Consider the following 16,077-nt stretch of genomic DNA (forward strand, 5'->3'; position numbering starts at 1 on the left):
CACAATCATTGTTAATTTGGCTTTCTCCATCCATACATAACTGCCTTGGCATAGACTTGTCTACCTGATGATTTCATCCTATAATACTGCAAATAGTCATGCAAGATACTCAACGAGTCGGTGAAAATTTAGTCTCGTGATACGCACTTGGTTTTCGTCTTCGCTACACTGTTTCAAGGATCAAATATGGCATTCATCCGGCAACCATATTTGATCCTGGGAAAAGAGTAATGAACAGGAAAAGCAAATACGTATCATATGGCAAAATACTCCGAGATTCGTGGAGTATTTTGCAACGTGTGGTCTTTGTCGCCGTCTGCCAAAAATAATTTGAATATCTCGAAAACCCTGGGATGTCTTATGAACTGACGCTCTGTTTTCGAACACTTCACCATTATGGATACCCTTCTAGTAGAGTTTTACGTGGCTGGGAGGACAGTCCCTGGCAACTAGGTTTGTATCTGGGGACCTTGGAACAAAGCTCCTATTACTTCCACTGTTATTAGCATACCCAGGTGGATTTTTGCGTTTAAATCTCCAATCATCTATGCCTTATAAGTTTTCCCCGGCATAATTGTTTGTGACCTGAATTTCTTAGCTTCAAACACATTAACATTTACTTTCACTCATCATCGTTCTTTTGAACGTATCTTTCTTCACTTAGTTTTCATCACATGGAAAAGCGTCGATATAACGATAATTAACGTTTTTCTAGCTTTCTACCAACGTCAAAATGCGACGAACGGGAGTTGAAATGTTAGCGAAAGAAGAACTTAATGCCCCACATCGCGGCTTGAAAGCAGCGTATTATTAATGGAAGTCGAAAGATATGACAAATCATATCAAATGGAGTGATTAAACACATCTGATGGAGTTTAGCGCAAAGAATCCGGATAAGCATGTCGCAAGCTGTTTTCTTTAATATATTTTCTTGGTGCAGGAAGGCACTCGTGAACAGCGCACCAATACATGGTCATTAAATATGGCTGAATATTCTATTAAATAAACAAAATATCAGCGAGGGAAACCATTATAAGACCATTATAAGACCATACTGACTAAACATATAAATTAGCCCAAAGAATAGTGATCTTCATGTCGGAAGCTACTTTCTTAATTTTGTCGCTTCACGAAGACATTCGTAAGTAGCACTCCTTGGCAATCATAATCATTAAATATGGCTAAACAATATTTCGAAATGAACAAGATATTGGCAAGGGAAACGATTAACCATAACGTTTTCTGTTACTAACTGTAACTCTACAAAAATAGCTCCCTTAACTTTATAAAGCTTCACCGCCGTAGTTCAATAATTCCTTGATTTTCTACCATCCGGCCGCCTCATGCCACGCTCTTTTGAAACGTTCTAATCAACGGACGGGAGAGATAACTCATCGCTTTTTGGCCAATCCAAAAGGTGAATAATATTTTCTCTTGCTCTGGTGGACAATTTTTAATTGACTAATGTTCACTTAATTTCTCCACAGGTAACCAAAGCGTAATAAATTAATTGTAAGACTTTGCTTGGTGTTGAAATTAATTCGAAAATTATAGACAACAAAAGGCCCTCAAAAATGATAATAAAGACTGAAAGAGCTTATCTGGTGTGTTTTTCTGTGTTTTCGTGATCATCGCTTCGCTTTGCCATTTCTTGCGTTCTCCAACAAACCCCACTATGATTACTACCAAGTATTGTCTATATATTCAGTCCTATTAAGTTTTCTTTTCGGTTCAATGAACTGCATTCATGTCGACCTTGTGAGATGTTCAATCCTTTTGGATTGCTAGCGTTTTTATTGCCGTCTCAGAGAAGCCATCACAGCTTTTCGAATCTCCCTTATTCGCCAGCAATACACAACTGGATTCAAAAAGGAGTTGATAAAAATGGCCGTTGTAACATAGTCATATGCAACGTTCACTGCCTTTGTATATCCATTGAATGCTTCCACGATCATTGTCACACAGAATGGAAGATACAAAAGTAAGAACAACCCATAAATATAAAGAACGGTGATAGCAGATTTTCTGCATTTGAGTACATTCACCGTGCTGGTGTGAAGACTCAGGGCGGCCATGTGTTGGTCACTGATCTGGCGTTGGTGTCTGCGAACAACATGAAAAATTTTGAAGGTGCTGAAGGTTGTTACAAGAAGTGTTAAAAGCAAAATAATCAACGGGAGAAACATCCAGGTAGCGTAGCTAATCCAAAACTTTAACACAACAACTGTCGCCATGAGGATCCAGAGAAATACAGCGGCTTGAAATACCCGAGGAACAGTGACAACAGTCCTGTATCGTAAATGAAGAGTTACGGCAAGGAGACGATCAATGGACACCGCTGTTAAAGTAAGTAAAGATGCACCCGAAGTTACGTAGCCAGACAAGTCATAAATCATGTTCAATACGCAGTACACAGGAAAATTATGCACTAATGCGGCTATTTGACGCGCCACCAGAAATGGCTGACAGACCAGACCCACGAGAAGATCCGAAAATGCGAGGCAGCACAAAAGGATGAAACATGGTGAATGAAGATTTTGGGATTTACAAATTGCGTACAGAATAACAAAATTCGCCGCAAACGTTATCAGAGAAAACACTGAGTTGAGAATACAAATTACAATATTTGAAATGAAATCTTCTTCTCAGTGTTTCATCCATGGTGACCGTCAAATAGTAGCAGGTTTTGTGTTCATCGCTCATGATGAAGAAAGCCTGAAGTCCTCAATGATGATGACGCACTCAGCTAAAATCTCGAAACGGGTGACTTCGAATGCAGCCTTCGCAGACAGATAGGTAGTTATAAAGGCTAGTTAAGTCTTTGAGAGAAAGACCGATTGACTATAATTCCTTGCTTGTTTATGAAAATGCTCCCCATTTTATCAAAAGCTCCTCAAATTTACATTTTTACTGATATCTCTCATGACGTTTTTACGTCAAAGAACTATAAGGAACTTCCATTTATTTAAACACCTGGTTATTGAAAGTAATTATTTTGCCTCGCGCTAAGGGATTTTTAAAGTTGATGTTAATCACTCTGAAGAAGCGCAAAGAAGTAGTAAATAGAGATATCACCTAATTCAAAACACAGACAATAAAAAATGCACAGCTAGAGCTATTAGCAGTTTTCGCTTTCGATGATTTATGTACACACGTTTGACTGTTGAATAAACTGAACAGTAAGTTACTCTGAAGCTGCTTTCGTTCCTTTCTTTTCTTCGCTCCTGAACAGCAAGTCTCTTCTGAATAGCACACCTTTCTTTTCACGATCACAAATATGGCTGGATGTTAATATTTTGCACTTTACTGGATATAAGCACGGAAACAGGGGCACCCGACAGTTTTTTCGGGTTGATAACTCAGGGTTCTGTAGCCTTAAAAGAATTAAGGCATACACTGTTCGAAAAGAGTGGGGGACGTAGTCACCGGTGTTGTGGTCTACTCATCTGCCTTTCACGTTCATTCGTAGGTTGGGTGGGTGGGTGAGATCAAAATTAATATGGATTGACAGCGGCTGCCAGTGGCGCCTTTACATGCTGACGTCCAATCTCGTACCCAGAATCCTCAGGCTCTTTGGCCAGCGGTTGGACGCCAGGAGAGACTCTCTGGAGAATTCGAAATCTGTCGTAAAACAATGCAAGCCGTTATGGGGCAGGCAATCAAAGAATTTAATTTCTTTCGAAGTCTTCGAAGTCTCTCCTGGCGACTAATCGCTGACCAAAAAACCTGAGGAAACTGGGTACGAGATTGGCTGATATAAATATTACCATAACCATTTATTGCCTTAGAAATTTTGACTTAGTTTTAAAGAAAAAAATTTTTTTTTCGGGAAGATGCGCAAGTTAAAGCACTTGTAACGTCAAAAGTTTTGGTGATGTAAAATGCTCTGGCCTATCGGCTAGTGCAGCGTGGAAAAGCATTGGAATACATAACTAAATTAGTAAAATCGAATCGAACTTGTCAGATGTCTGCCCAAAAACCGAGAAAATTTCCCCGCGAAACTGGAGGAAAATATGACCAACCCACCAATAGGCTATGTGACCAAATTTCTTTTTTGCTAAAACTGCGTTAATTCCAAAGGTTCTTAGTAGACAGAGATCAAAACGTTCACGGACCGACCAAACAAAAAGAAAGAAATAGAAGAAACGAAAAATGAACACGAGATGACGAGTTTGTAGAAAAAGTTTTTTTTTTTAAGTTTTAATAGTAGTATTTTTTTTAATACACAGGAAGAACTTGAAAAAAAAATGGCCAATTTTTTCAAATTGCAACCCATTTCCATCCTAGCCATCCGCAGCCAGATATGAACGATACTAGTTTCTGTGAACTAGCAGGTTTATTCTCAAAAAAACTAAAACCGTTATTTTAATATTTACATCTATACAAACATATTTTTTGGCTATTCAAAGAGACACTAAAATAAGTCACACTGCCCCTTAAAGTGCCCCTAACCCTTTAATTTGTTTTCTTTTGGTAGATTTCCATATCTTTCAAGAACTCATTTCAGTCTTGTCGATATCGTTCACATTAGTCCCCCACTCGGCCAAATGTGTCCAAATATGGAGCGTGACGTAAGAAAAGGACATCGTGCAAAATATCCGAAGATTCGCGGTAATGCTTCAATTGTAAACAGGAAAATGGTTGAAAAATGTATGGTTTTTGCATGCAGCAACTCTCGAAATGTAGAGAAAGGAATCAGCATACATAAGATTCCTTCTGATAACGATCCGAGGCCTGAATGGTGTCCTTTTCTTACGTCACAGCTAAGAAAGTGTCAAATATCGGACGCTTCTCATTGGCTCGTTCTTAATGAGCCCGCGAGACAAAAATTTGTCCAGCGGGGCTTAAAGCGCGCAAAAATTTAAAAGTTTCAGTAACTTTTAGCGCTCGTAAAAAAAAAAAAAAAAAAAAAAAAAAATCAACATTTCTAAAAAAAAATTTTCGAAAATGAGTTCTTCACAGATATGGACATCTACCAAAAGAAATTAAATTGAAGGATTAGGGGCACTTTAAAGTTTGGTCACAATCTCGCCAGCCTGGCAAGCTTGCAAGAAATCTTGCATTAATTTGAGAGGCGGTTTAAGCAAGTGTTTTTTCACTCTCAAGACACGTTTTAACTTTCCTTCAGATGTCAAAGCCTCCCAAGAAATCACCTCGTTCAAGCTGTTAGCGCCTTTATTCAATTTCTCTTTTGAAAGCTCTCTTAACAGCTCGGCGCATCTCCTGTCAGCAATATACCAGTGGATTCAAACACAAAAACAGCGGTTGAAGTGTAGTCGTGCGCAATCTTAACCCCTTTAGTGGTGAGCGACTCAGTCGAAAGTCTTCTCAGTAAACTGAATTTTGCAGTCCTTTTGCGAACTTATTTCAGCCTTCGAAAGGTACGAACTGGTCGACCTGACCATTAGAGGTTTCTGGCCTTTTATCACGTAAATATTGTGTCTTTAATTTGGCTTAAAATTAGGCCATTTTACCTTCTTAAATTTCTACATTTCTTGTACTGTTTAAAGAATTATAAGCGCATTACATTTCGCCTTAAAAATAATTAGGGACTCCGTTTGCTCTTATAAACCCGGCGTTATTATTTAAGTTAATTGCACAATGGGCACAAGCTTGCAACAAGAGAAAAAAATAATGAATGAAATTTAAATTGGCAGCCAGCCTTAAAAAAATTAAGCTATCTTCTCGGTTGAAGCTTTTCATTTGTTTCACAATATCTTGAAGAAAAATATAGTAACAATTAAGCGTCAGCCTCTGATTAATCCGTTCGAATTTCAAAAACAAGGTTACGCGATAATACCGAAAGGAAGTATGGATGATCTTTAAATCTTAGCTGATTCGTTTGTAATTAGTGTAATTGCACGGATTTCAGTACCATGGGTTGAATGAAAGTATCAGGAATATCGACGTTTGTAATTTATTTTCTGTGTGGTCATGAGTTAAAGCTGAATTTGGCAATGTTCTTTGTAAATTGCCAAATCATGTTAAGTCACTGTCTTCAGTGTCCCGTAGGTTTTCCAACAACGTTAATTGAAATAGCTGTATGTTTCTGTATCTATATATGTCAAAAGCGTACATGACGAGAGAAGCAAGGAAATAAAGGGGAAACCTAATTCCTATGATAAGATTTCTCTTCACTTTGGAAGTATTATTTAAAAAAGTGTAAAAAACAGTTAAAGCCATTAAGGTCTAGATTAGGGCGCTATTGGTTCATACGTAAATTAAACATTGACAGCTTCTCCTAATGTAAGCTCCTTGGTATAACGATTAGCAGCTGTATTTTTTTTGGAATCTATTGTTTTGATTTTAGACAGTAGATAAACTTTTAATTCAAATTATCGACGGAAGGTCTGGTACGTCTTTCGTATTTGTAGTGTTGAAACACCTATCATTACATCTTGTAAAAAAAAAAAAAAAAAATGGTTCGCCATGCGTGCATGTGTTTACTGCATGCAAGACGGAAGGGTACTTTAAAAGCTTTTAATTCGACTGGACAAGAATCCTGGAGAAATAAAAATGTTACGACCGCCATGATTTTCGATGTTTTGCCCCCTTTTCTAAGAATTTAAGAACATCACGGAAAAGCAATTAATAAAACTCATGTATTGTATGTTATTCGAGAATGTAAAGAAAGTGATCGATACAAGTCCAGAAAATTACCACGACCAAGCACGCTCATATCAGTAATGTTTTTAATTCACGGGTTGGACAATATTGTTGAAAGTAATCAATGAGGTTTGCTGAAATTGACATGAATTAAGCCAAGACAATTGTTGGCTTCACACTACAAGCTAAGTTAGTTTCAAGTAAGCACCTGATTCAAGTGCACTTGAAAATCTCAAGTCGCACTTTAGAAAACTTGGCTTCACACCTGGTGACAAAGTATACACTTGAAGCACAAGCTGTCAATCATCGTTCGCGGTAAAATCAGAAATGCGACTGCTCGCCGGAAAATCATGAAGCCTTTACAACGGAAAAACGTTTTGTGTTGTTTACTCTTTATTTTGTCTTTAATTTTAACTCAGAGAGTTTTAACATTACAGGAAATGCATAGGTACTTCATTGTTTAGGAGTACTTGGCGACAAAACAAAAGAACAGGCGACATCTTCTGAACTGAAAATCGATGGTTCAGGCTGTCCGTAAAGATGAAATTCAAATAAGATCGTAAGTTTAAATCGGCTTTCCTTCTTTTTTATGTTTACTTACAAAAAAGACTGTTCCATGGAGTCCTCAAACTGCGAGGCGTATCTCCAACCATCCATTTTGATTTTTTTTAAAATTAATTTTAGTTCACGGCAAAATGTTTATCTGTCCTGGCACCGCAGCACGTGGCTTTCAATTGGTTTCCCTTTCCCTATTGGTCAAGTACGTTCTCAATTGTGGTGTTGGCCATACTTGGCGGCGTACTTCGGCTTCTTTGAACTGCGAAAGTTTCCATGGTCACTAAGTAAAGTTCAAGTTGGTAGGTTTTACCCCTTCACACTCAAAGTAGGTTTCAAGTGCACTTAGATTATACTTACAAGCTCTAGTGTGAAGCCCCCTAATGCCCTAAATTAAAACAAAACTGGCAAGTCTGACAAAAGAAGATAATATACAATGATTTGTACTCACAATTGATGGCAAATTGAAGGGCCAGACGGAGACACAAATTAGATGACATAGAGTAAGTTTTGCTGTAAACAACAATAATTCATCAAATACCCACTGGCCCGGAAACACGTTAAAAATTAGCGCCCAAAAAGTCTTAGAATAATTTCTATAAACGCCCTCCAGTTTTCTCACACCAGCACATTAAAAAAACGTAAAACATTGACAGGGTGAAAATAAGACTTATTTGACTTAAAAGTGTCGAGTACGTAGAAGATGGCCGATCAGTTTGACCTTAGTTGACAGAGTTGTCCTTGTATGTTTCAGCCTAACCTGATTGGTATACTGAGAATGCACACACAATCATGTAATCACGCTATTCTTTCCACCGACCAAGGCACCGTCCACACCTATCTCTTCCTGATCGTCAGAATTTGAAAAAGGGATATTTTTTGACGGGTTATGTCTTAAGTCCACTAACGAGAATGATTAAACGCTTCAAAGCGAAGACTTGAAAAAACAGCCCAAATTGGAGGTTTTGGAAGTGGACGGATTTATCTTTCACCTCTGTACGGCAAAAACGGATGTTTCAAAAACGTAACAACGTCGATAGAAGAGAAAGTAGCGCTTTCAATCGTTACGTGTCGAACAGCGAAACAAATGAAAATAGAAACGTATGAACGAAAAACCTTTTCCAGATAAAAACGATCGAAAACGAAAACGTGTGGACGAAGCCTTAAAGATAAATGTGAAAATCGTTTACATCTGATATCTTTTGAAATCTATCATGTGAATGATGAAGGTCGTTAGGGTTACAAATGCTGCTGCTCATGGAGACCTGGGTTTGCTGGTTTATGTTGCCGATTTTAGTTGCTCTAACCAGCCAGAAAAGCAGACTCACAGTAGGTCAAAGAAAATTTAGGGCCTTCATTTAGGTACGGTATTGCTGTCTGGAGCGCAAAACCTCCAATTCAAGGCAACTTTCTGAAGTTGGGACGTTACAATGAAAAGGTCTTAACATCTGTAAAAATAGCTATTGCTGGAGATTTTTTCGTTACTGAAAGGGGGACCGATTAGAAGAAATATTTGTGGCTCATAGGTGATTTTTAGCCTAAAACTGATCACTGTCAAGGCGATTTTGTTGTATTTTGAACAAAACTGCTAAAAAATTTTTAACAAAGAACCTTTCTATAACGTAAAATTGCTGTTAGAGCACCGGGAAGAAAATATTTAGCGATTTCTCCGAGAGAGAACAAACTATAATCAGGTTTAAGCGTTTTCTCTACAATACACAGGAAGAACTTGAAAAAAAATTGGCCAGCTTTTTCAACTCATCCAAGCCATCCGCAGCCAAACAATAATTATAACTAGTTTTTGTGCATTAATAGCTATAGGGCTATTGTTAACAAAACTGAAAAATTGTTTTGACGATTCCGTCGATTCAAAACATGTATTTTGGCTATTCAAAGTAACACAAAAAGTTGATACTGCACGTTTAACATTGTACAAAGCTCAAACGTAAAAGCTCATATTTTTTATTTGATGCCTCTTATGAAGTTCTGCTAGATATGAATGCACAATAAGAAACGCCCGTAGTAGCAGAAATCCTTGTTTTGTCCTCTTATGAAAGCGACCTCGCCGCTGCCACACTTTTGAAGAGCGCTCTAAATTTCGCGATAGCAGTCTTCTCTCCAATCAAAACAAAAATTTGACTTGTTGTAGACACTGTATTTAGCAATTATAGAGACATAAAAATTAATCTTCAAAAACGCCATCTATCTTTTCTTTAGCTTTGCTTTATGTTTTTGTAAATTTCATATCGTATCACTACATTTCACTTTATTGAACTTTTCTCATTTTAATTTTGAATTATTTGGTTAATCAAGAGTAGGTTAAAATTGGGAAAGAGGTGTTAGTATATTCAACAGGAAATGGATATCCGTCCTTTGGATACCTTGATTACAAAGTCTGCTTACCAAGTCGCCAGCCTAGCAACCTTCTGAGAAATCGAGTCTTCTTTTCTTTCAACATTTTTTCCTAACAGTACATACCATCATTGACATGCTGTAGATAACTTAAAACTGTGGTTTACATTATAAACTTACTAACATAATTAAACAATTATTCGCCGAAGGCGAAGTAAATATTGTTGAATGTTCCCGAGACGAATTACTCAGGTGATTATCAGAGAAAAACAAAGATTCGTCCGCACAATGTATCTTTTTTTGTTTCGAATTGTCCGTCATCAATGAACAGAGACGCGCAGTCTGGCGATATATCAAGCAGAAAATTCAGTATTCTTCTCTGCAGTTTGGAAATTTTTGGAGCTTTCTTATGCGTCAGAAAAAGAGGAGAACCCGGACAAAAATTTCCGGAGCAGGAACGAGAATCAAGAATAAACTCAGCTCACATATGAAGCGAGTCCGGGAATCCAACCCGGGCCACATTGGTGGGAGTGCTCCGAACCAGTGCAACATTCCTGCACCCTTATCTTAGACTGATTCTTGTTGTAAGTTCCTTCATTGTCTTCTGTAAGCTCTCTTAACAGCCCGTCTTACCTCTTTCATCCGCCAGCAGTACACCAATGGGCTCAAACACGAATTCACGAAAACAGCGGTTGAGGCATAGTCGTACGCAATCTTCACCCATTTCGTGTATCCCATCAAAGAATTCACAATCATCGTCACACAGAATGGAAGATAGAAAAGTAGGAACAACCCATAAACATAAAGCACGGTGACAGCTGACTTTTTACACTTGAGGACGTTCACCGTGTTGTTCCGACTCGTGGCGGCCATGGTTTGGCTTTGTATCTGGCGTTGGTGCCTCCGAACGATTTGAAAAATTTTGAAGGTACTCCAGGTAATCAAAATTAATGTTACAAGAAAAATTACTAAGGGGAGAAAAATCCAGTTTTCATAACTCAACCAAAACTTTAACACAACAAATGTTATCGAAAAGATCCAGACAGCAAGAGAAGCTTGGAATACCCGAGGGATGGTAACAATTGCGCTGTATCTTAAATGAAGAGTTAGAGCAAGAAGACGATCAATGGACACTGCCGCTAGAAAGAGCCAAGATACTCCAGACGTTAGGTAGCCAGATATGAATTCGATCACTCTTGATGTACAATAGACGCTAAAGTTATCCACAAGCCCAGCTGTTTTATACGCCACGAAAGATGGCTGGCAAATCGCACTCACAAGAAAGTCCGAGACTGCGAGGAAGCACAGCAGGATGAGAGATGGCGAATGAAGATCAGAGGCTCTGCGAATCGCATGCAGAATGATAAAGTTCCCCACACACGTTAACAGAGAAAACACTGAGTTGAGAACACAAGTTGGAATACTGAATTCTTCTTCCGTTTTGTCCAAGTTCATATCGACATTGTGAAAAAAGAAGCAGCTTAAATTGTTCGTTTTATTCATAACGAAGAACGCCTGTTGTAAAGAATGGTTTGATGACGTACGCCGCCAAACTGAGTCAGGCCAATGGCCGGCCCTTGTTGGTACAAATGTAGTTTTGCAATCTTAAAGTCTTTATTTGAGCTTTGTTAAGACTTTGAAGGCAGGCTGGTCGCTTACAGTTTCCTGGTCGGGTTATTACAAAGCTCTCGCGTTTTTGGCCTATAATGAGGCAATCCAAACTTGTCAACGGGTTTACGAATATGATTCTATTGTTTTTTAACATTTATAAGCGCATATATTATACATCCGATCTTAAAAAATGAAAAAGGATTTCAGTGAAACACTAAAACAGCTAATAAAAATAAACGAGTCTTAATCAGTTTTAACAGAGGCACATGTATTTTAGGCTCGATTTCCAGCCGCTGTTCGGGAAACGAGCCCGCGCTCCAAGACCGGACTCGAGAGAGCGGCAGAAATCGAGCCTACATGTATTTCACCGCCTTCATTTTCCATTATAAAATAAACCGCACTGACATATCAACAAGTAAAAGATCTCGCTTATTTCTTTCGCAAGGTAAACGAAGGAAAGAACTCAAACATTCCTTATACGTTAAATATTGGAAATAGGAATTTTCATTTTAAAATTAGCAGCCCCTCTTTAAAAACATTTTAACCTTTGGAAATAGGAATTCTAATTTTGAAATTGGCAGCACCTACTTTCAAACGTTTTAACCTTTTGAAACAGCGGCCACCAATTTCAAATTCTATTGTATACATTTAAATTAGCCGGATTAAGTTATTAATTAAGTAAATAAAAATGATTTCGACGTGGAATGAGACTGGTCGGGCGTATTTCAATGCTACAAAATATCGTTAAATTTGAAGCCACGACACGCCTATTGTGTGTGGTGATTTGTTTGGAACTTTTAGATGCAGGTTTTGTAGTGTGATTTTTGACAGTGCAGTGGAGAGAAGCCTTTTAATTCAAATTTTTCCCAGAACCTTCAACACCAAAGCTCTTATTCATGGCCAGGTGCATCCTTTGTATTCTTAACGTACCTATTAGAACTTGGGATAGAATGTTCAAAAAATAGGTTCGCATTGTGTCCATGTGTTTGCTGTGTGCACTGAGCTTGGTCGTGGAAGATGAAAGGGTTCTCTAAAAGAAGAGGACAAGTTGTATGAAACTGATACAGACTTCTAATTTAAGTGAAAAATTTTATCATTCATCTTTTCCCTGCTATTTTTTTACCCCTCCCGCATCCCTGCCGGGCTTTCAGTTAGTTGCGATTTCTAGAAGTTCTACAGTGCTACTATTCCACTCAAATTTCTGGATTGGTTTACAACGTTACGAATTAATAATTTTTGTGTAAGGTGTTTATCTTTGAGGGCTTAAAATTGATTAAAAGTTTCAAAGGTACAAATTGAAAACATTTGTGCGAGAAACGGACTCACCTCACGCCTTATTTTCATACTCTATTTTGTATTACTTCTCTCCTCATAGCTGCACATGTCTTTAGTATTATCAGATATCACAAACTTGCTCATGCCTTCTACTATGACACCTTGATCACGACAGAAACAGGAAAAATCGTCATACATTAGAAGTATTGTCTTCCAAGAGATATTTCACTCAATTTCGTGTTGCACCTAGCTGGCCACCCTACAGTTACTAGCAGCGGTTTTTGTTTTTCCAGGTCACTATTTTTTTTTAATGTATACGTTTCGGATGAAACTTCATTCATCTACAGAGGTTACAGAGCCCACTGGTGGGTGTGATATAAATGCAAGGAGGATATAATAGTGTTAAGAAGAACGTTAATTGCGTGACAATAAATGTAGAGAATATAACTAATTACAATGGTCCAAGAAAAGTAAAATAATATAGCCATAATTAAGATGTGACGATATTGAAGAAACAAAACAGAAAATATAAAATGAGTAGATAGACAAAACCACACAATAACCAGTGTGAGATTGACATGAAAAATTTGCCTATTGAGTGAGGATTTTTCCCAATGAATATGCAGCGCCTCCTTGATTTTGAGCTAGAAAGGGGTGGAGCGGTGTCCAAGATGGAAAAACAATCTTCAGAAAATAAAGCTAGGCATTTTTTTTTTTTAAGGTGATGTGAAATGTGGAAAGGTGCTCCCGGATTCGTGTGGCACAACAGGGACCACAGCCTGCGCAAGAAAATTTATAGCCAATACGAAATCGTAGTGACTTATTTATTTACTTACTTACTTATTTATTTATTTATTTATTTATTTATTTATTTATTTATTTATTTATTTATGTATGTATGTATGTATGTATGTATGTATGTATGTATTTATTTATTTATTTATTTATTTATGTATTTATTTATTTATTTATTTATTTATTCACCACGACATACAAACATAGAAAGTTACAATGAATAATAGACTAGGATAGTACATATGTTTAGAGTAAATAATAATAGTAAAAGAAGAAGTATAAGTGGCGAGGAGACCTCAAGAAACCCCCGGGCTTATACTGAGAGGTCTCCTCGGAGATATGTTAGGACTTTAAGACCAGCAAAGACATTGTATTGAGATTTTTTAACATACGGTGGTAAGACTATAAAGACATAATAGAGTCGGACGTTTCATGCAATTAACTGAGGAAATCAAGAAGCTTTCTTTTGAAGGTGGATAGACTAGGGGAAGACGTAATTGATAATGGCAAAGCATTCCATATTTTTGGCCCGCTATAGAGTATAGTAAATTGCTTGATATTACTTCGGCAGGTGTGAGGTCGAAAATGAGCTGAGGTTCTAGTATCATAATTGTGAATTTGACCACCAGTCGGAACTAAATTTAAAAAAGGGCGAAGGCAGCAAACGTTGGTGATAGGAAAACATAAATTTTGCAATAAAAAGGGAATTCACTTTAAAAATATCTAGGATACTCAATTGTGCAAATAAAGGTGCAGAAGGTGCAAGGTGATTAGAATTTGTCATAGCTCGCACAGCTCGTTTTTGAAGAAGAAAAATGCGATTTAAGTTTGTTACATAAGTAGAAGACCAAACTGTAGTACAATAAGTTAAATAGGGATAAATTAAGGTATAATACAAAGATTTTTTAGTGTTTGATGACAAAAGAAACGAAATCTGTACATTATACAAACGGACTTAGAGATTTTCTTGCAAATATAACTGATATGCGATTTTCAGGTGAGACCTTCATCAATATATATGTGTTATTGACCAAGCGTGAGGTCAAGATGGCTGGATATTGACCAAGTTCTTTTTTTTTGCGTTTTTATGGAACGAGACAAAGTCGGGGTCCATAAAAACGCAAAAAAAGAACGAGGCCAATATCCAGCCATCTTGACCGAACAAGCTTGGTCAATAAAGGATTTATTATATGGCTTTTATCTTCAAGTTAAAACTACAAAAACGAAACAAAACAAAACAGAACAAAAAACTGTTCTGCTCGGAAAGAAATTCTTCATAGCCGACCGGTATAAGATTCATTTTCAGTGCATTTTTGGATTAGCATGTAATCATGGAAAACAAGGAATCCTAAATTATCTTAAGGCTCTAACTTTGTAATGGCTTAAAGGGAGTATAAAATAATTATTGAGTACGAAAAATTTAGATTTTTCGCAAGTGCGGGAAGATTTTAATAGAATCCGGCAAACTCGCCATTTTCAGCCGATCGCCCGGTGGCGTAAATAATAAACACTTTTACACAGTTTTCGGCCTCCAATCAATAGTTCTTGAATGAAGCAATACATTTTGAAATTATATGCAAACATTAGCCGAAAAATAGAGCGGGTAACTAAAAAAACTGGCCGAAACTTTAATAAGATTTTGTTGTTTACAACAAGCAAGACGCGGCTAAATTAAAAACGTGAGCTTCTTCGGCGAACTTGAGAGAAACACTTTTCTGAACCGCTCTAGACACTTAACGCAACTTTCACTATGCTATGATTTAAATACAGTCAAATCTAGTACTCGACTTGAGACAATAACTATTACAAAATTAATCTCTACACACAGAGCAACTCACCAATTCAACTCGCATTCATTGTGGCTGAAAAAAAATATTCACTACACCAGGATGATTCTATTCTCTTTCCTTTCCTTTAGGTAAATGTTGACACGGTTTACCGAACATTTTAGTGAGCATTTTCCGCCAGAACAACGAGAAAAATCGAAGAAAAGATTGCATTGTTCCTCGGAATTAAACTTTCAATGCCAAGCGGACGGGCAACGGGTAATCCCGAGCGGGCAAGATAGCTCCATCTTGCCCGCTCGAGTAACCAATCACAGCGCAGGATTTGACTCATCTTGCCCGCTCGCGGAGCCAGCCATATAATAAAAATACCTAAGAACTTAACTTCTGTTACTTGCTTGAGGGGTATACTGTCAAGTGAAATTTGGGAGCTCATGTGGACAGATTTTTGTTTGGGTTTAAATATAACATAATTGGCTTTCTTTATGTTAACAGAAAGTTTGTTTGATTTCATCCATAAGCTAATCTTAGTCAGTTCACTATTCATTAAAGAGGTAACATGAATGATCAGGGTCTGAATTGGAGTAAAAGATACTAGTATCATCTGCAAAGAGCAGGCATTCTGCCAGTCTGGTTGTTTTGGGAAGATCATTCATATATAATATGAAAAATAAAGGGCCTAATATGGAACTCTGCGGAACACCGCATCTAATTATCTGTTCGGAGGAACGGGTATCGTTAATCTGGACGAATTGGGTACGGTTGGGTGTACTATTTTTCAGATTCAAGAAACAATTTTTTCTCTAACTTCTTAACTATTTTTTCAACTCGCTCAACTTGTAAAATGTAAACGAGCTACCAAGCAGCCGACTAAATGGATTGAAAAGGTATTCAAGTTAAGGAATGAAAAATCCACCTTCGGGTACTCACTTTCTCCACAAACCTTGAACTTGGCCATTTTACGCTGTTGTCTTGCCGAGTATGTCGAAAAAATACACCGAAATGTATAACGCATGTGCAAATTCATTATTTTCGCTCATTAAACCTACCGTTTTGAGGTGTTCTCGTTGCCGTCGCTGTCTTTGTTGCTTAAGTTCCC

The 16,077-nt window shown here is 37.5% G+C and overlaps 2 protein-coding genes across 2 annotated transcripts; both read right to left on the bottom strand.

The window, feature by feature from the left end:
• Positions 1 to 902: 902 nt before the first annotated feature.
• LOC146456250 (melanocyte-stimulating hormone receptor-like) lies at positions 903 to 9,619 on the bottom strand. The gene is made up of 2 exons (XM_085093422.1): positions 9,565 to 9,619; positions 903 to 2,641 (listed from the first exon to the last, which is right to left on the bottom strand). Exons 1-2 carry the CDS (start codon positions 9,617 to 9,619, stop codon positions 1,794 to 1,796), a joined length of 903 nt encoding a protein of 300 aa, XP_084949548.1. The 3' UTR covers positions 903 to 1,793.
• Positions 9,620 to 9,977: 358 nt separating this feature from the next.
• On the bottom strand, positions 9,978 to 11,016 carry LOC146456251 (melanocyte-stimulating hormone receptor-like). The gene has a single exon (XM_085093312.1). The coding sequence runs from the start codon at positions 11,014 to 11,016 to the stop codon at positions 10,108 to 10,110; it is 909 nt and encodes a 302-aa protein (XP_084949438.1). The 3' UTR covers positions 9,978 to 10,107.
• Between the last annotated feature and the right edge of the window lie 5,061 nt (positions 11,017 to 16,077).

Source organism: Pavona decussata, unplaced genomic scaffold (assembly GCF_977016875.1).
Source record: "Pavona decussata unplaced genomic scaffold, jaPavDecu1.1 SCAFFOLD_260, whole genome shotgun sequence".
Lineage (NCBI taxonomy): Eukaryota > Metazoa > Cnidaria > Anthozoa > Scleractinia > Agariciidae > Pavona > Pavona decussata.